Here is a 24,653-nt window from a genome sequence, read left to right as displayed (position 1 = left end):
AGTCCCTACTGCCCACCAGCACTCTAAATTACTACAGGTAGACTACCCTTTATCCGGACTTCCGAAACCCTCTAAAAACCGAAGGTTTTTTCGTTCAGCGTAAGTCGTGCGTACGAACGAAAAAACCTTCGGTTTTTAGAGGGTTCCGGTTTCGGAAGTTTGGATAAAGGGTAAGTCGTGCGCACGACCCCCCCGCCCCCCCCGGTGGACCCCGCCAGCCCCGACAACCGCCGACCCCCCCGCGGACCCCACCAGCCCCGACAACCACCGATCCCCCCCCCCCCCCGCGGACCCCGCCGGCCCCGACAACCGCCGACACCCCCGCCGACCCCGACTGACTTACGCTGAGCGTCAGCGTAAGTCGTGCGCACGACCCCCCGCCGACCCCCCCCCCTGCCGACCCACCTTCCGAAATCCGAAATTCTCCTTTATCAGAAACTCGGCTGGTCCCGAGGTTTTCGGATAAAGGATAGTCTACCTGTAATGTACAGCGCTCATAGTTATACAGCAAGGTAAACAACTTCAGGTGATTAGCTTACATTACATTTCAACATAAGGTTTCATAGGTTCCATTGTTCTCAAGAAACAGATTAACATGTTCACATTTTATCACCAGATGTCCTAAGCCAAAAGGTCAGCTTGACTTCATTATGGCAGTCAGCAGTTCTTTTAGTTTTAACTAGTTTAGTGTCCTTTGTTCAATTAGTAAAGTGGTCAAGTATCCCAGCATGCCTTAATGTTTAATACGTTTTCTCCCACAATTCCCTCCTTGTTGATCTTTACTGATCAACACTGCTTTACGGCATTGTATTCAGTTCGTTTTCATAGGGAGGATAATATCCCTTTGGGAAAGGACGCATTTTTAGACAATCTTCTTCATCATAGTCATCCTGGTTTGCTCTTTTTCTTTTCTTTCTCTCTAGTACTTTCGTAGCTCTTTTTACAGATGCTACTGATTCTACTGTTTGCGCTAGCAGATATCTCACTCTTATCCACATTATACAAATTAATATAAATAAAACTCCTGTCACTACACAAAATATAACCATCGGGTGAACAAACAATTCCAGCACTGCGGATGCTTTAGGTGACCATCCTTTAAACACATCCCACCAGTGGTGTACCGTCAAACCTGTTATTTGCGTAGCTATTTGAATCAAACCTTGCTCATCATAATCCATCACTGCTTTTAAATGGTGCAGATCTCTTCCTCTTTTCGCTAAGGCTTCTGCTATCTTTTCATTGTTTTTCAAAAATTTCGTCAGATTAGCCAAATTAACTGTAGGGGGGGCATTTTCTATCCCCAATACAGTTCTTTGCATTACCGTAGCCCATTTTCCCAACTGATATGTCTTGTTGGTATGTGGGTCAAACACCGTATAAACATCTTTTATGCAAGTGTTTAAAGGGGGCCTTTTCAAAATCCCGTCTACATATATAGGCCAGGCACTGCTAATACACAGATAGTTCTGGCCTATCTCCTGCAAGGTAGTATCATTACAAGGTTTCAAATTCCAAATACATGTACCTCTACTATGTTGCAATGAGCAAGGTTCATATATAGGGGTATGCAATGGGCATACTTTTCCAAACGGCCAATCTTGGCAATCCGAGGCATCGTGGGTCTTATTCCCCTGATCTATCCATTTACCATGAAATTCGGGATACCAAAAGTTTTCTCCAAACAGTTGGGGCAATACCAAGAACTGACACCAGGTTTTGGCTTTTGTCACATTTACCACTTTCATTGTAAAATTACATCCCTTAAGGTCACATTTAGTATATCTTCGATCAGGTTTTACTTCTAGATTATTTCCTTCAAATCCGAAAATTCTCATCCAACTAGGAGCGATTCGCTCTAGCTCAGCCCTCAGTGACTGCTTGGTAATTTCTTTAAACATACATTGAGTATGATTATTGACTTTCTCTTGTCCCTTGGCCACATTCTCTTGTTCCTTTTCTACCTTATTTACTTGCTTCCAACTCATTGTATCTGATATCCACTGTGTTAACATCGCTGCTGTCAGTCCATTGTCCCAAGCATTTCTTAATTTTATAGCATCTCCCGTCAGCCCTCCTACTTGCTGTATTTTATTCTGCAATGTTTCAATATCTATTGCATTAAGGGCTCCCATACCAGTTCCTACTCCTCCCAAGACCGTTGCTAAGTCCCTTCTCCCGATCCTAACACTCTTATTCAATTTGGCTTGTATAGTAGTAATATTACATCCAGTATCTTTTTTATCCTCATATTGTACCTGTACTGTCAAATTTAGAGTATATGGGGAGATCAAGACCGGGGTACAGGTAGAATGCAATCTTTGCAAATGGTCCATAGGACTTTCTATCTGTTTAGTTTTCTTTGCGAAGAATGTTTCCCCATACCAGTGAGGTCTTCCTTCTATAAGAGTTGCATTTACGCATCCGTACGCCTGACCGTCTTTCAAATATATCGGTTGTTCCATGTCTCCGGTTCTTGTGTCATTTTTATACCATTTCCATAATTTAGTATAATTGTTTAGTATGTCAGTGTCATTCTCTATCCTACAACTTATGTTCACTCCCTTTTCCCATTCTATACTGAGTTATATTAGAACCATGGCTAAATACTATTTTATCCATCCCAGATTTCATTTCAAACATCCCACAGGCTTCGCAATTAATCGTCCAATTAGAAATTACACAAATGGTGCCATTGTTACAAGTGTAAGTTCCCTGCGATTGGTTACTGTCTCTCGCCGTCCATCCTAACTGGCCTGCCCATTCTGTTTTTTCAGTAGGCAGGATGGTCCAGGTGGCTGTCCTTATTGCACATAGGCCGATTATTATTATCTGGTTTAACATATTTCCTGATTTATCCTAGAAATCTTTAAATTATCCTAATTATTGTTATACAGCATTAAATATAAACATATATAGCAATCCGAAAGTAATCAGTCCTTCAATGGAGTGCCAAATTATGGTGGGCACGGATCTTTTCCCGTTTCTGAAGTGGTGTCTGGTGCAGTATGTTTATACTCCACCTCCGGTGTTTCCTCCGGATGATGCAACTTGCACCTTGTAGCGTGTACCCAATCAGGTTTTTCTTTCAATTTGAGAGCTGTTCGAGTTGTAATCAGCATCAAATATGGTCCTTTCCACCTAGGAGAAAAAGATTCTTTATTTAGCGCTTTCACATAAACTTGATCTCTGGGTTTAAAGGGGTGCATGTTTCCTTCTGTGGGGCGCGTCTGGGCCTGTCTCACTTTCTCATGTATTCTTCCTGCTGCTTCACACATGGCCTGAGCATATTTTAATGATTTTTCATCATTCCAAATTAATGCCACCTTCTCTGGAGTCATGGGTGGGCGTGTGCCTGTTGTCATAGGCCGGCCCATCAAGATCTCATGTGGTGTCAGACCTGTGTTTCTATTTTTCTGATACATTACTACTGGCACGGCATCCGACCATTGCAACCCATTTTGCTGGCATACTTTGGTTAGGGCGGCCTTGATTTCCCCATTCACTCTTTCCACTATTCCTGAGGATTGTGGCTGGTAAGGTATGTGCAATTTCCATTGAAATCCAAGGGCTTCAGTTAAGTTTTTTATCAGTTTGCTGGTGAAATGAGTTCCTCTGTCACTGTTTATTCCCATAGGTATTCCAAATCCAGGTATTATTTCTTTTAGCAGAATGCTTACTACTGTTCTGGCATCATCCCTCCTAGTGGGGTATGCCTCTACCCATCTGGAGAACATATCTACTATTACCAGTATGTACTTAAATCCTTTTACTGCGGGCATATGTACAAAATCTATCTGTAGATTCTCAAAGGGCAGCTCTGGTTGGGGTAGGTGATCAAAATTTGCGGGCGATTTCCCTCTATTGTTCTGCTGACATACTGAACACGTTCTGGCAACTTTTTCAATTGTTACCGTTATTCCTGGTGCATACCATTGTTGGGACAGTGCATGTGCCATCCCTCCTTTGCCCATGTGAGCCTGTCCATGTGCCAGGCGAGACGGGGGCAAAAACAAGCTTTGTGGGCAAACCACTCGGCCATCAGGATGCATCCATATATCATGATTTTGATAGCAACCTGCCTTACTCCAAGTACGTTTTTCTTGGACTGTTGCCTGACTTTGGGCCTGTCGTAGTAGATCAGCATCAATGCTACTAGGAAGTTCTGGAGGAAAGTTACTAACGGTATTTTTGGCGGCTTGAAGCTGTGGGGCCTGCCTCAGTGCGGCTAAAGAGGTCGCACTATCAGCAAACCTATTTCCACACGAGACTTCATCACCTGCCATGGTGTGGGCCTCACATTTTAGTACTGCAATTTTACTTGGCAACTGAATAGCCTCCAACAAATTTAACACCATTTGCGCACGCTTAATAGATTTTCCTGAGGATGTAATAAAACCTCTGTTTTTCCATAATTGTCCAAAATCATGCACTACCCCAAATGCATAACGGGAGTCAGTATAGATATTGACACTTTGATCTTTAGCCAAAATACAGGCTCTGGTTAATGCATATAGTTCAGCTGCTTGTGCAGATGTGCCAGGTGGCAACGCATAAGCTTCCAATAATTCATGAGTCACCACCGCATAACCTGCTAATAGTTGATCATCACTAGGTCGATGCGAAGAACCATCCGTGAAGAGGATCAAGTCAGGATTATCAATAGGATCACTTGGCAAATCTGGCCTGGGTGTAGTGGTGGCTTCAACAGTTAACAAGCAGTCGTGTTCTGGTTCACCTGGATGTTCTGTTGGTATTTGTGATGTATGTAACCTGTTCCACCTTAAGAGAACTTAAGCCTGTTCCACCTTAAGAGATGTACTACTTTCTCTGGCTGCTGTATACGTAATACCGGTGGTGACCACCGGTATATAAGCACTGTGTAGTAATATTGTATTTAGTTTTAGTCCTGACCTCCAACCTGTTGAACTTTAATCTTGTAGTCTGTGTTAGTAATTACAACTAGAACACACAGACTTAACAGTATTGGCACAAAGGTCGCCGGGTTGACAGCTGGTGATCGCTGGTAGGTATAATTAGAGTGTGACAAGAGGATTATCTCATACCCAGTCCTTCTTGCCGCCGTAAAGTGCTGAGTAGCTGCCGAATTTAATAATAGCACTGCGTGGGGAACAATTACCACACAAGGGTGATCAAGCACAATAGGGATGGATTTTTCCACTATTGTGGCGGTTGCAGCAACGGCTCGTAAGCAGGCTGGCATGCCTCTCACTACGGCTGGTAAGGCTACAGAGTAATTTGCTGCAGGCCTTTTTCCTCCCCCATGTTCTTGTGCCAGTACTCCTGTTGCAAAGCCTTCTCTTTCATTGACGTATAACTGAAAAGGCTTATTATACTTAGGTAGTCCTAACGCGGTAGCACTGACCATAGCTTTTTTAAGATCACTGAATGCCTTATCTCGTTCTGGCGTCCATTCGACTATGGGGGGCTCTGTCTGCAGCGTAGCTGATCGTAAGACTGCATCCATTTCTCTGTAGTCATATATCCATTGCCTACAATAACCCACCATTCCCAGAAACGACAAAATGTCCTCCTTTGTTCGCAGGATCAGCACTTTATCCACTGCTCTTATTCTTTCCAGTCCCAATCTTCGCTGTCCATACTCCAACTGAAAACCCAAATACTGGACGGATGTTTGGCAAAACTGCAACTTTTCGGAGGACACCCTGTGTCCCCTGCTAGCCAGATGCTGGAGCAATTTTATAGTATCTTCTTGGCAGTCTGGCCCCGTTCGGGAGGCAACCAAAAGGTCATCTGCGTACTGGATTAAGGTGGACTGATCCGATAACTGACATTCCTCCAAGTCATTTTTAACCGCTGCCGCATACACCGCAGGACTTTCAGTATACCCCTGGGGCAACCTGGTCCAGGTATATTGCTGATTTTTATAAGTAAAGGCAAACCGATATTGACTGTCCTTATGCAGTGGTATGGAGAAGAAAGCAGAACACAAATCGATAACCGAAAAGGTAGTTGCATCAGCTGGTATAGAGGAGAGGATGATGTTGGTATCTGGCACCAAGGGAGCAATGGGAATGACTATTTTATTGATCGCCCGGAGATCTTGCACAAAACGCCAGTCATTTGGTCTTCCTACTTTCGGGATGGGCAAAATAGGAGTATTGCAGGGGCTCTGTGTATTGACTAAAACCCCTTGCTGCAGTAAAGAATGTATTACCGCTGCTATTCCTTCCTCGGCCTCTGGGGCCAGGCGGTACTGCTTTAGACAGGGCAAAACAGCATTCTTCTGTAGCTGGACCCTATGTTCAGGTGCCGAATGCATCTTTCCCACATGATTCTTGTGCTTTGCCCATAATTCAGAAGGTACTTTAGTCAATGCCCATGGTAACAATTGCGGATTTTCCTTAGGGGGCTGCTGTCTTTCAAAAATAGAATCCCATTCTTTTCTTAACCAGCGAATTTTTCCCTCTGTTTCATTAAAGAATTCTATCTCCACCTTTCCAGCTTGAATTGGCAACGTGATGGAATAGACTGGCTTGTGGTGTTGTATTCTTTTTATCATCTCCCCCACTCCCTTCGCCTTAGCCGGGGCTCTGACTGCTATAGTCAGGTGGGGTTCGGATGTGTGATGCATCCTAAATCTTTCTTTTTGTTCGTGTGTAAGGTGAACCAACATTCCCAGGCCTTTATCTCCAAAGAATAAATAAGGTGAAATCTGCAGCAATTCTGGCTGGTTTAGGGATGAGCAAACCAATTCTTGATAATTGGGTGTTTCTTTATGCCTGTACCATGCCGTACAATGGGTCCGTTTTCTTTTCTCTACTGGTTTCAATTAGATATTGTAAATACTGCCCCTGAGGACCTTCCAATTCCTGCAAGGCTTGGTATATATTTTTTACCAATTGGCCATAAGGATTGCTATTCAGCTGCCAGCAGTACAAAATGGGGGCTCCTTCTACTTGCTTTTCCTCTATCATTAAATTCATTAGCTGATGAGTTTGTATTTGAGGCAGTTCCATGAACATGCCGCCTCGAGTGCAGTATATAACTGCTCCCAATTTACATAAAGCCTGTCTTCCCAACATAGGGAGAGGGGCGGTCTGAGAAATTATGAGGGTGTCTGTGACGGATTGCCCGTGCACTTGAATTTCAGTAGGTTTGGAGAGGGGTTCTAACATAGGGATACCGGCTACTCCCATGCTTACAATGTTAAATTGACTGGCGGGTATACCCACGGAGGCGGGTACAGAGGACATTGTTGCACCGGTATTGACCAGAAGGTCCAAATGGCTATTTCCTATTTTAACTGTAGCCATAGGCTGTTCTCTCATGGATTTGGACAATCTGATCACAGCCGCCTGTACCACCGCTTCTCCGTGGCACCCCTATGCGGATGGATTAGGGTTACTGAAAGAAAAGGAAGTTCCTTCTGCCCCTGGAGCTGGATACATTCATCCTGTGATCTATCTCTCATTTGCCATTGTCCTCTTCCCCCTTCCTCTGCCTCTACCATAACCTCCTCTTCCTGCAAATCCTTTTCTATTCTGTTGGAAATATTGTCCCGCTGTTTTTGGCTTTTGCTCTTTCGACTGAGTAAAGAGTCCTTCCCTATCCATATTTACCAGAGCAGTAACTACGTCCGCCCACGGCTGAGTCTGCCAATTTAGATTAATCATTTTAAAGGCTTGAGCTTGAAAGGGTAACATGCAGTTTAGCAGTGTTTGTACTGCCAAAGGTCCATTGTCTGCTAACGGAACTCCCGCATGTTCCTCCCACTTGCTTTTAAATCGAGCTACAAAATCAGGAATTGTCTCCTCCTTTCTTTGCAGACATCGAGTAACTTCTCCTATGTCACTATGCTTCTTGGCTCCTCTCATTATAGCCTCTTTACCTCTGTTCTAACCAGTGAGCAAAAGACTCATTTCCCTGGTCCAGTTGTACATCATCTTGTCGCCAATCTCCATTTTCTCCCAGGGGAACAGCAAATCCATCCCTTAGGGTCGACCATGAGGACCCATACGCACATTTTAGCAGCATTAGCACATCCCCAGGAAGAGGGCTGTAAATGGTACATATTTGTTCTAGCCAATTATGAAAGGCAGTGGGCTTCTTTAAGGGGCCTGGTGCCTCGGCTATCATAGCTCTAGCTTCCGCTGGGGACCATGGTTTTAACACTGCCACCTGTCCTATCATGACTCGAGGAAGTTGATGGGTAGTAATGTCAGGTTGTGTTTGTGACCTAGTTGTAGGTCCGTCACGTGAGGGTAGGTCCTGTACATTACTACCAGGCAGTGCAGCAGCTCCTGCTCCGAGTGCCTCTGCTGGAGGAGGAGGTTCAATTACGGGTTCATCTGCGGGTGGGGGTGGATTGTATGGAGGCGGCGTCGGAAATCGTGCCGGTTGCTGTCTTAGAGCAGCCGCTATCATTAGTAAATTATTTAACTCTTCCCCCATCTCAACCGGATCTCCCGCTGGGGTTCGGGGATACATTCCCACAACAGGAGCCTTAGGCAGCACCTCTTCCTTTTTCTGACTAGCCTCTGCCTCTTCCTGTTTCCCCTTCTTTGGGGGTTGGTGTCTTTTTGCTACTTCCATCCACCTAGCAAAGCACCATAACATATAGGGGGTGTCCCACTCAAGATCCCCTCCTTCATTTCTAGTAATTTCTTCCCATTCTTTTATTAAAGGTATTTTAAAACTTCCCCCATAAGGGGGGCACAGTGGCATAGTGGTTAAACTGTTGCCTCACAGCGCCAGGGACCCGGGTTCAAATCTGGCCTCGGGCGACTGTCTGTGTGGAGTTTGCACATTCTCCCTGTGTCTGCGTGGGTTTCCTCCGGGTGCTCCGGTTTCCTCCCACAGTCCAAAGATGTGCAGGTTAGGTTGATTTGGCTATGATAAATTGACCCTTAGTGTTAGGGGATTAAATACGTGGGGTTACGGGGATAGGGTGGGATATGTGTCGGTGCAGGCTCGATGGGCCGAAATGGCCTCTATCTGCACTGTAGATTCTGTGAAGGCCAATCTCCACCCGACCATCCATACAGATCACTACTAAAAGTTACCGCATACCGATCGTCTCCTGTTTCTTTTATTACAGTATCGGCTGGCGATCCCAGTGGAACGATGGGATCTACCTTTTTTCGATGTTTCACGAGCTTTTTTATTCTGTCATTCATTCTTTTACATATCTTGATTTTACCATTTGCAGCCTCCTGTTCTACCTTGCCTCGGGCTCCTTTCTTGGCAGGCTCGGACGAATCCGCTCGACTGCCGTTATTTCCCATCTTCTCCTTACTCCTGTAACTTAGTTTTAAACTTACTGGTTATACAACCGCGGGTTATTTTATATACACAAAATACAATGAGCGCTCACCGGTTTTTCCGTCCGCGAGTCTCGAAGTCAACCCTTTATTTTCTTTGTAGCTACTTAATTCGGTGCCATAGTCTTTTCTCTCTTCTCGGCAGTCTTGCCTCAGCCTGACGGGCTTCTTGGCTCAGCATGAGTCACTGGCCGGATAACTAGGCAACCGCGCGCCGTCCCCCTTTCAGCTGGGACGCGCTAGGTGCTCTCCCCCTTTCAGCTGGGAGGCACCGGGCACTTTCCTTTTATTTTTAGGAGAGTCCCTTTTTAAATTTCCTTTGTCTAATTGGAGCCTAAGCGGGCCAAGTGATATACAAGGTCGACGCTATACCCAACTTAGACCTTCTTAGTTCTTTTAGATCCCGTTGTTAGGGATCCTGCCAGACTACGCCAAATTCTGTGGAGGAAATTAATTATCAGACGGAGACTTCGAGGTTCGCTTTAGGAATTTATTACGTGATATCACGGAGAGTCTGCAGCAGTGCCTACTGCCCACCAGCACTCTAAATTACTAATGTACAGCGCTCATAGTTATACAGCAAGGTAAACAACTTCAGGTGATTAGCTTACATTACATTTCAACATAAGGTTTCATAGGTTCCATTGTTCTCAAGAAACAGATTAACATGTTCACATTTTATCACCAGATGTCCTAAGCCAAAAGGTCAGCTTGACTTCATTATGGCAGTCAGCAGTTCTTTTAGTTTTAACTAGTTTAGTGTCCTTTGTTCAATTAGTAAAGTGGTCAAGTATCCCAGCATGCCTTAATGTTTAATACGTTTTCTCCCACACTGCACCCTTATTTTGAAAGCAAATTATGGCCCAATGCAATTTTAAATCCACATAACAGTGGGTATTAGGAGCTCTCTTGGTCTTATTACAAACTAATCTGTAGTTAGCTAAATTGAAGCAGACCTAGTAATAGTGCCAATGGAAAAATAAACCTGTTGAGAACTAACCTGCTAAATTTCAGAGGATCCTGCCACTTGATCTGTCTTGCCCAGTGTGGTGTTGTAGGTTTCTAGCGGAACAATGTTGGCATGTTGGAAAACCTAAGCTAGAATGAAGATAAGTAATGAAACTTGGACCTTGATTTATTGAAATATAGTAGTCACTCATGAAGTGGCCCGTGTTTCCTGTACCATTGCTGCTAAAGATGAAGGGAACAATTGCAGAGAATCAGAACTGCTCTCGCCAAGATACTTTTACACAAAGCTGTTTGTTTTGGCACTGATTAGTTTATTCCCACTGCCAAATAACAAATCAAATGATGTGTGTTGAAATGCAATTTGCATAACTTTATTAATACCCTCTTACCCAATTAACAATTTAACTCTATATATAGATTAGAAATACTGCTACTGCATCTGCTGCTTTTAAGGTAGGATCGGCAAAAAATATGACTTGCTAGCCTGCACTAATGATGCACGGAATGTAATTCAGACAGATGCTTATAGCTCTTGTGCAAATATACCATTAATGATTGAGGTATTGCCACTAATGACTTTCTGTAGAGACAAATTTATGGAAAACACATGATAACTGATAATCGAAAGAAAAACATGTTTTTATATATAGTGCTAGATTCTTAAATAGAATAGCCTGTGATATATCGTGTAGTGTTGCAAATTTTATATATCCTTTCTTCCCTATCCTCCATATTTTTCTGAACAACTACATTCCAATTTGTTCCATTACTGTTGTTGATGACCTTTACTGCATACCATTTGTCAGTAGTCTCACTTCTACATGTATTTCTCCCCCCGTCCCGTCCCGCCGCAGGCAGCCAAGTGCACTAAAGCAGTTAGTAGCACTATTTATTGGAAGAAATTGGATGCTCTGGAAAGAAGCAAGAGTCATGACATGGCTGGAAGAGAATGTGAAGGAGGTTTTAAGACGAGTAGATGCAAAAGACCCACTTGTGCAGGAGTCTGAGAACAAGTAGGTGTTTAATGAAACTTCATTTTGTAGAATTTGAAGCTGTATTGTAATTCTGAAAATAATTAATTGTAATATATTTTTGTTTAACAAAAATAGTGTGGTTAAATGAAAGGTAAAGTAATACAAAAAAAACCATTGCACTGACCAGTCCTGGCAGGACAGGTGAACAGCTATTCACTACTATTCCACTCCAAATCTAATTCTGTTAATGTGTCTATAGCAAACTCTAGTCTGCAGTGCATCAGCTGGTGTTCACTCTGATTTCCAATTTCCTTTGGGGCATTCTCCTCATCCTGTCCCAACTGTGTGTGTATGAATGTTCAATCACATTTAATCTACTCCTCTATCTGGCTGTCTGCCAAGCCTATCATTTTTCTTTGCCAAAGCATGAGAAATCGTACATGTCCAGAGATTTGCCTGCACCATTTCCACTGCTATTTCTCTCTTTCGAATTGTCGTATGTTTAATCTTTTAGAATACAATTTATTTTGGCAGGCATGTACATGGGTTATGTCATCTATGTCATGGCCGTCATGCTGTCAGTCAGTTTTCTTCTTCCTCATTGGCTTAACTGTTTTACGTATGTTCCCTCTAATTGATATTTTTCTATTTTCATTATTCACTAATAATATATTATGTAAAACATTTTCCCTCTGACATTCTAGCAAAAATATTCTCCATGATGATACTACCACGACAGTTCCTCCCCCCCCCCCCCCCCCCCATCCATTGTATATTCCCTTAAAATAAAATTGGTCTGAGAAAAAATATTTTTTTTAAATCACAGTTCCCTTTCAAAATTGACCAGTAGCTTTTCTTTCTCGCCTCACCTAGCTTACTGACTACCAGTGTAAGTCGAGTTTCCGCGATCTTTTATGCTGGTTTAAAAGACATCGCGCTGGAAGCCGGCCCCACCCCGATCAAATTAATTAGCATGCCGAATTTCAGCCGTTTGCGGCCCTTCGAGGAGGCTCTTCAAATTGAGCTGGGTTTTTCTAGGCACAAAGGCACTAGTAGGCATGTTTTAAAAGTTTTTAAATATTTAAAAAATATTTAATTTACTAAAACTGACTAGTGTACACCAATGAAACTAATAAATGGTTCTGTATATTTTTTTTTAAAGTCCTTTTCAGTGATTTTAAAATCAAGTTACTCACAGGTGGACTAGACACTCTTATTAAAAATGCTTATTTTTTGTGATAAACCCATTTTCAGCTGTATTAATAAAACTGCACCAGGTTACCACTCTTAAATACACCAAGAAATGTTTTTTGATGCAAGGGGAGAAAAATAAATAATTACGTTCTATTACACTGTCCAATTGCGCTGGAAGATTTTACATTCAGTGATCTGCAAATGAATGAGCTGAAACACGATGCATGACTTCACTTTGGAAAACTAATGTAATTTCAAATGCAATTGCTCTACCCTATTATGTAAAAATTGAGTGTTAGAGACCCTTTTTTGTCTTTGAACTGCAATTAACGATAAATTAATATATTTTATAAAAATCCAGTTAAATATCATTAAACTGACTAAAATAACCTACTCTGCTGAAGTGTTTTAACGTAGACCCTGTTCAGCTTTAGAAAGTAAGATTAACTTGCTGCATGTTAGAAATGCAATGAGCAACAGAAGGTAGTGGGAGTTGAGGCTCAGCAACAGAGGGCCATTTTTCCTAATCCTACTTCCAGAAACATTTGTCCTAATTAGGGGTCCTGTCTTTTCATGGTGAGTTGATTTAAAAAAAACACAACTCGGGCCTATATAAAATAAGGACATTACAGGTTCTTATCTCAATCTAACAATTAAAAACCAGTATTAGGCATTTTTACTTTTTTAAATAAAAAGTACTGCTGCTGAGATTAGATTTAAAACATATTGATGTATATAATTTGTTTTCTTTCCCTCTCCTGTTCTGTGAAATTCAGGGAGCCTCCTAACCACAGGACATAAGATGGGTGCATCTTAGAATCATAGAATTTTACAGTATAGGGTGAGGCCATTCTGCCCAATGTGTCTATGCCAGCTCTTAAAAAAAACTATCCACTTAGTCCCACTCTCTTGCCCTTACCCTTTTATTGAATCATAGCCTAATAATGTTATAACCTGGATTATGAAGTTTGAGTATTCTTTGTGTTTGAGATTGTGCATGAGCCATTTTTTTCCCCATTCCAGGAGAAAGATTAGATACCAGAATGTTCCCAGGAACATCTATCGTCACATTATTCTGTCTGAGATAAAGGAAGCTATTGCAACCCTTCCACCCGTGAGTGACATTAGATAAATTCTGTATTTGCTGTGAAAAATATTAGATTTTGATGATTTAATAACTTGTGTTCTTAACTCTTCAACTCACATAGGCTACCATGAGCTCCCTTTGTTTTGTTTGAGTCATTATAAGTTAAAGATAGCATTAAACTTTATATTTAAAATTAAAGAACATAGGTGAAGGGACACGATTCATATTGCAGGATACCACCAGAATTGAGAGTAGGAGAGAAGAATAGGTACATCGTAAGTAGTGAATAAGTGATACCAAGGTTGGGTTTTAGAAGTAGTTGGTAGGGGAATTAAAAACCTGTAGATTGCAGGAGAAAGGCAAGACTGAATGAGGTAAGGAGTTTCATAGTTTTGAGGTGTTGGGATGCAATGAGTTGGAGCAGGAAGACACTGCTGTTCTTTATAGAAATTTTTGGATTCATCTAGAATATATTGAGGTGGTGAATCTCATGTTTCTTGACTCAAACCAAAAAATATAGCTTAAGTACTGGTAGTTGTCTTGCGGCATTATTCTGTTCATAATTGTGTAAAAAACTTAACTGCCTGACCAAGTCTATGTGATGCTTACAGAGAACATAAGAAATAGGAGCAGGAATAGGCCACTTGGCCCCTCGAGCCTGCTCCACCATTCAATAAGATCATGGCTGATCTTGGGCTCAAAGCCACTTCCCTGCCTGCTTCCCTTATCTTGCAAAAATCTGTCTATCTCCACCTTAAAATATTTAACGACCCAGCCTCCACGGCTCTCTGCGGCAGAGAATTCCACAGATTTACGACCCTCAGAGAGAAGAAATTCCTCCTCATCTCCGTTCTAAAAGGGCGACCCTTTATTCTGAAAGGGGAAGGACTTAGCCATGGAATATAAAAACCTCATCCACTCTGATTATCTTCCAGGCTTTGGACTGTGTGGGAGAAAGAAATGTTTCTTCGCAGTTTGCCAAATGGTGAATTGCCAGATAGTTAAAGATTTTGTAGAGCAATGATTGAGACTGGCTAAGCTGACCAATTTATCCAGAAACCAAACTGGTGACTAGCTATCAGGTTGTGATTGAGATCATTTCAACATCATTGACTCTCCAGTTACTTTGTTCTCTGGATGTGGGCAACACTAGCAAGACCATATTTATTGCCCACCCCTAAGTCAGACAAATTATTATATTGACGAGCACTTTTGTACTAAGAAAAAGCACTGCAACACAGTTGATAAATACAAATATGAAAAATTGATTCTTATCATTCTTTTTCAGGAAATAACTGCTCAGCCAGTGATGGGTTATGATCCACTTCCTCCACTAGATGGCATCGTCACGTACACTAGACCTGAAAGGTATGGCTCATTGGGAAAATATTTTCTTTTTAATTAAAGCTAAACCAAATTAACTTCCTGTCTCCCAGTAGAATGAACGTTAAGATTAGTAATAACAGAAAACGCTGGGAAAAACTCAGCAGGCCAGGGCATCTTTCATCCCCCCCCCCCCCCTTTCCCAGCCCCCACTTGCTTTAAAATCTATCCCTGTTCCTGCTTTTTTCCCAATTCTGACTAAGGGTCTTCGACCTGAAACGTTAACTCCGTTTCTCTCCACGGATGCTGCTTGGCCTGCTGAGTTTTTCCAGCGTTTTCTGATATTTTGGATTTCCAGCATCTGCAGTATTTTGCTATCGTTAAGATTAGTAACACTGCTTTGTCAAATTGCTTTGTTTGTTTACTGTGTCTGTTTTCACGCCTTTCCACAACAAATCATTTTTTCCATGTTAGCGTATTAATGCCAGAAATACAGAAAGTGATCATGTTATTTGGGCATAGAATATACAAGCTAGATAGTAATGTTGTATGAAAAATGTGGAGCGTGGGTGCAGGTTGTACAACCCATCACGGGCATTTAGTACAGATACCTGTAAGAAAAGGGAGGACTTGAAACACAAGTGGTATAAACAGATTTTTTTTTAATCCGATGAGCAGGACAACACTGAAGCAAAGTCATAAATGTGATATTTCAGTAGGACCCCTCAGTGGAAAAATATAATTTAATAAGATCCATAAATAGATTCTGTTTACCCTAGGATACTAAAGGGACATGAGATTTCTGAGATGTGGCGGGTTATTATGAGGAAGTAGATCATGCTGGGAATGTCCTGTTAGATTAGAAACAGCTGAGTGTAATATTACTTTCAAAAGAAGGGTGATATAAAGACCGAGGCAACTACAGACCCATTATACTCGCATTAATGTCGGGGCAAAATAATAATATCCAATTCAGGAGTAAGCTTGAGGATTATCTGTATGATAACATAGGAAATAACAGCAAACCTGGATTCAGAAGTTAAAAATACTGCCTAACCAAGCTGCTTGGCATTATTGAGGTGGTGATATCCTAAGTGGACTGTGGAAAGGGCTTGGGGAAAGATCTGCTGATACTTGACCTTAAAGCAGTGGGGATTCAAGGTAAAACCTGTGCATAGATTTTTTTTAAATGCTTATGGGTCATAAGTAGTGGTTTCTTGTTAATTATTGAGGTTGAGATGTGGGAGAAGTGCTGAGTTGAATGGTGGACTGGTGTTGGGACTGTTTCTAACTTAAATTAACATACAGGAAACTTTGTGCTATCCGGCACCCACGGGACCAAGCTGCTGCCGTTGCCTAAAAAGTGCCGTACTCTCCAGAGTTAATGTTGAGAGATACGGAGATTCTTATCTCCGTATTTGACAACAAACACTGTTGCTTAGCAACAGCTTCTAAACACTCGGGTGTGACCCTAAAGCTCTGTAGCTGAAGCTGTTGCTATAGCTACAGACCTTGCACAGCTTGACTGTTCAAACAAAGCAAAAAAAACAAACAAAAAGAATAAGAAACGGCGGCTGATTTTTGCCGGTGGCTCCAGATTGCCGGATAGCTCACCTCCGGATAGCACAAAGTTTCCTGTACTTGTATTCAGGAGCTCCTTCCAAATTAGTCAAACTTGCAGTGAATACCAAACCAGGAGTAGGGAGAGGATAGCAATTGCATGAGGAGGCAAAGAATTACACACTGCATTTGACAAAAATCTAAGTGACTGAAATGGTGGCAGATGAAATTTATTTCGGGCAAGTGTAAATTACTACAAGTAGAAAGAAAATAAGTGGGCGTCTTAGAAGTTGAAAAAAATCTCGGGGTTTTAGTAAGTCCAATGCCCAGCATGTCTAGTCATTATAGAATAGCAATTAACGAGTTAATGGGCAGCTGAACTATGTAGGCAAATCACTAGCGGTCAGCAGGAGAAAGCTATGATTATAATGCAGTGCTTTGGTCAGACCACACCTAGAGAACACCAGTTCTGGTCACTGAGACATAAGGGAGACATTTAATCCCCAGAGGCAGTAGCGATTGATCCCTAGTGTTGGAGTGCTGCGTAATGCGAAAAGACTGAATAAACTTTGGACTTGGGGAAGCCACTGGGAAGAATACAGGGTTCTCCAAAGAAAATGAACAATAAGAGTTTTATCAAAAAAGAACTGAGATTCCTTAAAGATGTAAATGAGATTGAAATTGAGAATCAATTAGAAACAGTATATGTATTTACTTTCTGTTAACAGTCACGCAAAGATACTAGTGGCATGTCAACCGTCATAGATGGTGCTACAATTAAATTTACTTGCATGGAGATCCCAGATGAGCTAAAAGCCAATAAATCCAGAGATTGGTGGCCTATACCCAAAAGTGCTGAGCGAGACCAGAAACAAAATCTACAAAGTGCAAATAATTACCTTGATGGAGTCAATAAATAAAAAGTACAGTCCCAATTGGAGACCAGCCATTATAGTGCCTATTTTTTTAAAGTGACAAAAGAAACTGGTATCTAAAGACCATTAGCCTGCCATCAATAATCAGCAAAATAATGGAACAAACTTGAAGGCTGCCTGTTTGAGAAAAACTTAGTAAATGGTAGCCAGCATGGTTTCAAAGGGGAGATCACATCTCGCCATCCTCTTTTTGACTTTTTTTGAGGAAGTGGCATCACAAGATGATGCTGGAAAGCCCTCTGGTGTAGTGTACCTAAGCTTTGCGAAAACCTTCAGTAAAGTGTCACATGAAAAGTTGTCACACAAGCTTAAATTTTGGAGGTGGATAAGTAAATGGCTGCGAGAGCAAGACAATGGGTACTGTACTAGTTAAGGGAATCATGTCAGGCAGGAAATGGAGTACTCCAGGGATTGGTGCTGGGCCCCCTGCTGTATCTAATCTACATAAATGACTTCGTTTCAGAAAGACAATTCAAATTGGTCAGATTCTCAGCTAAGTTGTGGGGGGAAGGGAGGTAACAGTTGCGTCTGATGAAGTAGCTGAGGCACTACAGAAGGACCGAGACAGAATTTGCAAGTGGATGGAATTATTACAGGTGAAATTCAGTACAGATAAATACAAGATGTTACACATTGGAAGAAAATCTGGGGGACACAATTACTCAGCAGTGTCGAACCAACTAGGGAGAGGTTGAAAGATCTGTGAGTAATAATAGACTCAATACTTAGCATGTATATTCACTGCAGAGCTGCAAAAAGAATGCTGAGCTGTATTGCCACACCAGTAGAGTACAAGTCTGAGGAGTCCTACAAAAGCTTTATCGTACCTTGGTCAGACTGCAACTTAAATATTACATTAAATTCTGGTCACCAACACAAATTGATGCTAGTTCAGTTGTTAATTTTAAATCTGAGATTGATAGATTTTTGTTAACCAAAGGTATTAAGGGAAATGGGACGAAGGTGGGTATATGGAGTTAGGTCACAGCTCAGCCACGATCTCATTGAATGGCGGAACAGGCTCGAGGGGCTAAATGGCCTCCTCCTGTTTCTATGTTCCTAAAAGAAATATCCAATCGCTAGAAATGGAACTGATTGCTAGTGTCGGAGGCCCGAGTTATGAGACAAGGTTAGCAAAGCCCAGACGTTTTAGCCTTGAAAGAATGCGAATGAGAGGGACCTATAGCAATATACACGATACTAAGTGAAGTAGAAAAGGATTAATCCAGAGCACTATTGAAGCAGGACAACGGGACATAAGTACAAACTGGTAAAGCGCAAGTCCGGAAGTACTGTTGGGAAGCAATTCTTCACAGCGGCTGATTGGTACCTAGAATACTCTGAGGTAGGATAATGGAAGTAAAAAAACAAAGTTTTTAGATCGCTGCCAGTCATCCAACACGCAATTACGTGTTGCAATGTAGTTTTTACAGAAAGGTGACTTCGTTCCCTGATGAGAAACAGTATTTGAATGAAATGCCTTTGTATTTTTAAGTTTCTATAAATGTAGAAGGATGGTCTATTCATTTTGAGATTGTAAAGTTACTAATTTAATTGCAATTAGAGTATAAAGATATTTTATTCAAATGTGTGTTTTCAGTCATATCTTTTTGTGCTTGCTTTTGTTCAATTTTTAACGTGCTTACCTTCCCCTTTCTCATCCGTGACTGAGTTTTGAGTTTACTGAGCTACAGTGGTTTTCCTTGCAGGGTAAATCAAGCAGCAGATGGAAGTACCTTGTCACTGTTCTTTCGGTCTTTGCTGCCAAATTTTAATCTTCAGGTATGTGTTAATGAAGAGGGTTGTTGTGAATGATTAAAAAAAAAAATCAATTTTACTATGTTTAAATCCAGAACATTATGGTGAAATATATGAAACAAAATAGTTCTTTTTGTATTGCACAAATGGACTCTGTTAGAGCAGGTACTGCAAGTTCTGAATGGTTATCTGACCTAGGAGTTCTTGATGCTTATATAAAAGAGAAAAATAGTTTCATTCTGTAGAAAGTTCTATGGCTTTTACATTTTATTTGGTATGAATATTTTTCCAGTGTCACTACAATATTGATATATACACAGCTTTAAACCTGGGACTGAGACATCAAATTCTTTTGGGCTACAGTCTCAAAACTTCAGAGTTCTCGCCTTAGTGTAGGTATGAAACTATTCTATTTGAAAAAGGAAAAGCTGTTTAGCAAGTATTTTATGTTTCAGTGTCCATCAAGTATTCTTGGATCATGTAGGGTTGTTGGCAACAAGAAAATAGATTATCAAGGCTTTTAAATTTTTATTTTTTATAAAGCTTTGCTAATACCAGCATTGAAATGAAGAATGATCCAATGCCAAACTGTTTTTAGTTGTGATCCTAAGCACCATCAGGTTTACAAAAAAATTATTGCAACCATTTATTTTAGGCTCGATTTGAAGTTGCATTATACCACCTAACTTTCTCACGAGGTGATTTTGTAATTTCTTTCATTCTTTCCCTTCTCTTCCCCCTACCCCCCATGTCAAAATCAAATATACCTGACATAATGTATTTTTCAGGAGGACAGGAGACAGCATGTGGAAGGTGAGGGTGCAGAGGTCCAACATGAATTGAATCAGGGAGTAAACCGCCTCATGGCTGCAATGAGGGATATGTTGGCAAATATCCGCTTCCAGGAGCCACCACAGGAAGAGTATCAAGATGACGATGGTGATGGAGAATGGGACTGAAATGTCATGCACTAAATCTTCAGTGAACTTTAACTTGCAACTGTACTAATAGTGCATTCTGTGACTGCTAACAAACCTGCACCACAGTGATATAGAAACACTTATTAAAAGAAGATGCAATCATATTGTATTTAGTTCCATGGATTATTATTGACAGTACTTCAAAGTGCTAACACAATACAAGTGAAAGAAAACACTTTAGCATTAGTAATTTTCAAACAATTAGAAGTAACTGAAAAAGAAATATAAGTTGCAACTTGCCATATGGCAAAAGTTGATTTTTGGTTTATAAACCTTAGTAAGATGACATGTTTTTGAAAATGCTCTCAACATAAAGGAGAATCAGTAGAATATCCAAAAACTTTAAATTGCAGGAGCAGTTGCTATTTTATATTTATTGCTTTCTTAATTGAAGCATGTAATTAAGTAAAATTAAACTAACATGGTCTAGAATTTACACAAGTGCTCTAGAATGAGAAAATACTATTACTATCAGTGAGTAGCTCAGTTGGATGATAGTGGTGTGCTTGCTTTGCACTCTTAATTTCATAGTTTTGATTTGCAGAAAAGGCTGACTGTTTGAGCTGCTTAGGTATATGTTTGAAGACTACTATTTCCTTTATTCAAAGTTGCTGCATCTCCACCTGGAAGGCATGGGGAGAAAACTCTACTTTGCCTAAGTCTGCAGGACGGATGCGTACTTTTTACTGACCGTACATAGAGCCATAGAGTTGGCAGTCAAATTTGTGACACGAGTGATTAAGGAATGAATCTAAAAAGATAAATCTGATGCAAGGCTAGGAAAAATGTGGAAACATAAGAACCAAGTTTGAGGCCATTCTGAATACAGTAAAGCAACAGTAAAAATTTACTGCTGCTCAGTTTTACTGATTGATGCAGGCATTCATGTTGTTTGACCTTTTATAATATATTTTACCTTCATATATTTCTCTGTTGGAGTTCATCATTTAGAATTATAAGATTATCTTTTTTTCATTTTTCTATTTTCTTCCCTTAAGTTAATAGTATTTTACTCTTTGTGCCTCAGGGTTGTTTCACAAATTTATCCTACTGACTATTATGAAGTATGCTCTAATATTCAATGAAATACTAGTTCTGTGTTGAACCTAAATAACACTGTATTCTTAATTATATACTTGTCAGTGGGAAGGAGTGGCCTTTATATAGTGACTGAGTCCTTGATTACAATCATTCCTAGCAGGAAAAAGAGCTGTCAACCAAGATGGCCTAAGCTGAACTCTCACCAAAGGAATCCAAACCAGCAATAGTAATTAAATGCATTATCAAGTGATTATTGAAATGAGTAATTCTTCATCCTTATGACTTAGTTTTTCATTAATCAGATTTAACTTTTTATGTAAATAGCTCTTTCACACCTTGGCTAAAGTTACAACTTTTTTGGATATGATGACTTAATTTTGCAAAAAATGGAATTTGTAATTAAATTTAATTTGCTATTTGAACCGAGAACCTATAAGAATGAGTGTTCAGATTTTTGTCTTGGCTTTCATTTTCAGGTTAAACTCATTCAATAACTTAGTTGCATTGGCATTATGCAACATAGCCTATTGCATAACTTTTTTATTGATCCTAATGTGATTGAATGCTAGTAAATTAAATTCTGAATTATGTGAGTTATTGCAGAATATCTTTTTCTATGCATACTGTGTACTGGAATATTGTTTTCCAATTTCCAAAGCATAAAAAGTGATGTTCAATTGCGAAGAGCACATTTTGTAAATCACTAATTAGATTATGCCATTAGCAATAAAATTGTTAATATTAAAAGAGATGAACATATCATTTAAGAAAGAATAAGGAATCTTAAAATAGAGGGGGCTGCAGCCTGGATGATATCCACCCAAGAGTCCTTAAGGAGATGGGACAGGTGCTATACAAGCTCCTTGCTGGGCCACATTGGGGAAACACTGTGTATATGTTCCTGGGACTAGGGACAGGGTCACTGGCAAGGCTTGGAAGCTAAGCAGAGCCAGGCCTGGTTAGTACCTGGAGGGGTGACCATCAGGGAAGACCAGGTGCAGAAGGTCACGGAAGGAGCCCTGAGGAGGGGCGGTTGGTGAGAAGGTCACGGAAGGAGCCCCGGGAGGGGTGGCTGGTGAGCAGGCCCGGGCGTTGGGCTGAAGATTGTCGGACAGGAGGAATGGTGGAAATGGAATGGCGGCGCGCACAGACGCAGCGGCTTTGCTTCTCCCAGGACGGTGCTATTTACGTTTAATGTTAATGTTATTTGTACTGGACTCATGGGAGCTTGCAAGATCACATTCCGTCGTTCATGTACTTGTGCATTGTACAATGACAATAAAGTTGATATTATTATTATAAACCTGTATAATCCCCCCCCGCAAGACAGTTGCAAGCTGAGAGAAGGAAAACCAATCAGGTTCCAGCAGGTGACCAATCCGTGAGTCATCACAGGTTCGCGGGCTTCACGAATTCAGTACTGTATTGTGAGAGTTGGAGTAAAGACCTATTTCTTGTAGCTCGCTGTGTTGCCCATTTCTTTACGCGGGAGACCGTAGTCCCCCACACTGGTATCTTTAAGAGCTCTCTGCAATCTGGGACTGTTCCCTTAGACTGGAAGGAGGCTAACGTCGTTCCAATCTTTGATCAGACACAGCTGGGTAACTATAGGCCCATTAGCTTGATGTCTGTAATGGGTAAGATGATCGAGGAAATGATTAGGAATGCATTGTATGGCTACTTAGAGATGGCCATATCAGGGACACCGAACATGAAAGATTGTGTCTTACCAATTTGGTATTTTATGAAGAAGTCGCCAGGGTTGTGGATGAGTGAAACCTGGTAGACATTGTCTACATGGACTTTCAGAAATTTTTTGATAAGGTACCGTATAAGCGGCTTCTCTACAAGATAGAATCTTCTGGAGTTAGTGGTAATCTACTGCACTGGATTGAGAATTGGCTGAATACCCGTAGGCAGAAAGTGGTTGTTAATGAATTTGGATCTGCTTGGAGACCAGTCACCAGTGGTGTACCACAGGGATCGGTGCTAGGACTTTTGCTATTTACTAGTTTCATTAATGATCTATATGTAGATGTTGGTGGAAATGCTCTGCAAGTTTGTGTACTATTGCAAGGTATGTGTGAGGGTTTGGACTGTAAAGGATGCTCGACTCCTACAAGCTGTTCTAGGTGTATTGGGGGATTGGGGCTTGTGATTGGCAAATGACATTTAACTTTGAAAAGAGCAGCATCATGCATGTGGGCAGGTCAAATACTGAATATACATACACCCTTGAGGGAAAAGAATTAAAGCCAGTGGTGAAAGAGACCTGGGCGTTTTAGTGCATCAATCTCTAATGGTTCATGATCAATACCGCGAAGCTATAGCTAAAGGGAATAGGGTTCTAGGATGTATTTACAGGACCATTCAATATAAAACAAAGATTACCCTTTTGTCCTTGTACAAGACCTTAGGCCTCAGTTAGAATACTGTGTCCAGTTTTGGTCTCCTCCCTTGGGTAATGGCGCTTTGGAAAGGATGCTGAGGTTGCCCAGTTTAATGCATCTTCGTTACCCAGTTAGGCTCAAAGAGCTGGGTTCCTATACTTTAGGGAAGTGTAGACTTAGGGGTGATTTGAGGTTTATAAACATAATGAAGGGATTAGATTGTATTTGTGTAGACAAATTGTTTAAACTGTAGATTAGGGAGGACCAAGGCTCACTTGGGCAGAACTAGGTTAGATTTTAGGAGGTTCTTGTTTTCCTAGAGAATAGTGGATCTGTGGAGCACGTTGCCGGGTCGTGCGGTGAACATTGATTTACTGAATTCCTTCAAACAAGTGCTGGATCTGTTTCTGGCTGGGGTGGAGATCACCTTGCTCAAGAGGTAGGTACCGTGTAACATTATTCAAGGCTGGGTAGTCTGAACTAGTTTTGATCGCCTAATGAGGGTCGGAGAGGAATTTAAGATTTTTCTTCTCTCATTGGCCGGGTTCTTTTTTTTTGCCTCTCCCAGGAGATTACATTGTGGGGAGTATAAGGCATCACAACTGGCAGGCTGGATAGACCAGTAAGTCTTTTATTGTCTTTGTGATTCAAGAAACCTCTTTTTTTCGTTGTCAAATGGGTAATCTTTTACAGTGGAATATAAAACAGTAATCTATGTATACTCCAATATAGTGAAATGGTAGGATGGCCTACAGTAGCGATTATAAATGTGAGCATGTAGTGTTTACATAGTACAATACATAACCAGCAGTGGTATAAGACTGGTTGTAGGCAATGGGTTGTTTTCCTCCGAGCTGTGTAGCTTTGAAATAGACTTCCTGTATCTGTACAAAGAATTTAGTTATCCATTTCGTGGGTAAATATATGTAGCCGAGCTTCAAAAGGAGAGCATTTTGTAACTGGTGACAGTTGTATGGAGTTCCATTTTAGGAAAAAGAACGTGTATTTATATATCGCCTTTCACGACCTCGGGACGTCCCGAAGCGCGCTTACAGCCAATTAAGTACTTTTTTGAGGGTGTACTAGCTGTTGTAGTTAAACGGACCATTGCAGGCTAATTACATACCTCAAATATGT

At 41.1% G+C, this 24,653-nt stretch overlaps 2 protein-coding genes across 2 annotated transcripts in view; one reads left to right on the top strand and one right to left on the bottom strand.

Annotated features, from left to right (window-relative positions):
• tcf25 (TCF25 ribosome quality control complex subunit) overlaps positions 1–20,187 on the top strand; it is a 41,905-nt gene extending 21,718 nt beyond the window's left edge. Inside the window, exons 14-18 of the mRNA XM_085991620.1 lie at positions 11,129–11,287; positions 13,466–13,556; positions 14,818–14,897; positions 19,057–19,129; positions 19,894–20,187. Of these exons, the coding sequence (XP_085847746.1) occupies positions 11,129–11,287; positions 13,466–13,556; positions 14,818–14,897; positions 19,057–19,129; positions 19,894–20,064 (574 nt within the window). The 3' untranslated portion in view covers positions 20,065–20,187. The remainder of the gene's footprint in view (positions 1–11,128; positions 11,288–13,465; positions 13,557–14,817; positions 14,898–19,056; positions 19,130–19,893) is intronic.
• Positions 468–2,580, bottom strand: LOC147116567 (uncharacterized). Its single transcript, XM_085991619.1, has one exon. The coding sequence runs from the start codon at positions 2,463–2,465 to the stop codon at positions 798–800; it is 1,668 nt and encodes a 555-aa protein (XP_085847745.1). The 5' UTR covers positions 2,466–2,580; the 3' UTR covers positions 468–797.
• Positions 20,188–24,653: the final 4,466 nt, after the last annotated feature.

This window comes from Somniosus microcephalus, chromosome 6 (assembly GCF_052327205.1).
Source record: "Somniosus microcephalus isolate GS21.2 chromosome 6, FLI_Smic_1.0, whole genome shotgun sequence".
Lineage (NCBI taxonomy): Eukaryota > Metazoa > Chordata > Chondrichthyes > Squaliformes > Somniosidae > Somniosus > Somniosus microcephalus.
Note: the sequence above shows the minus strand (reverse complement) of the source record. Positions and strands in the feature narration are given on the sequence as shown.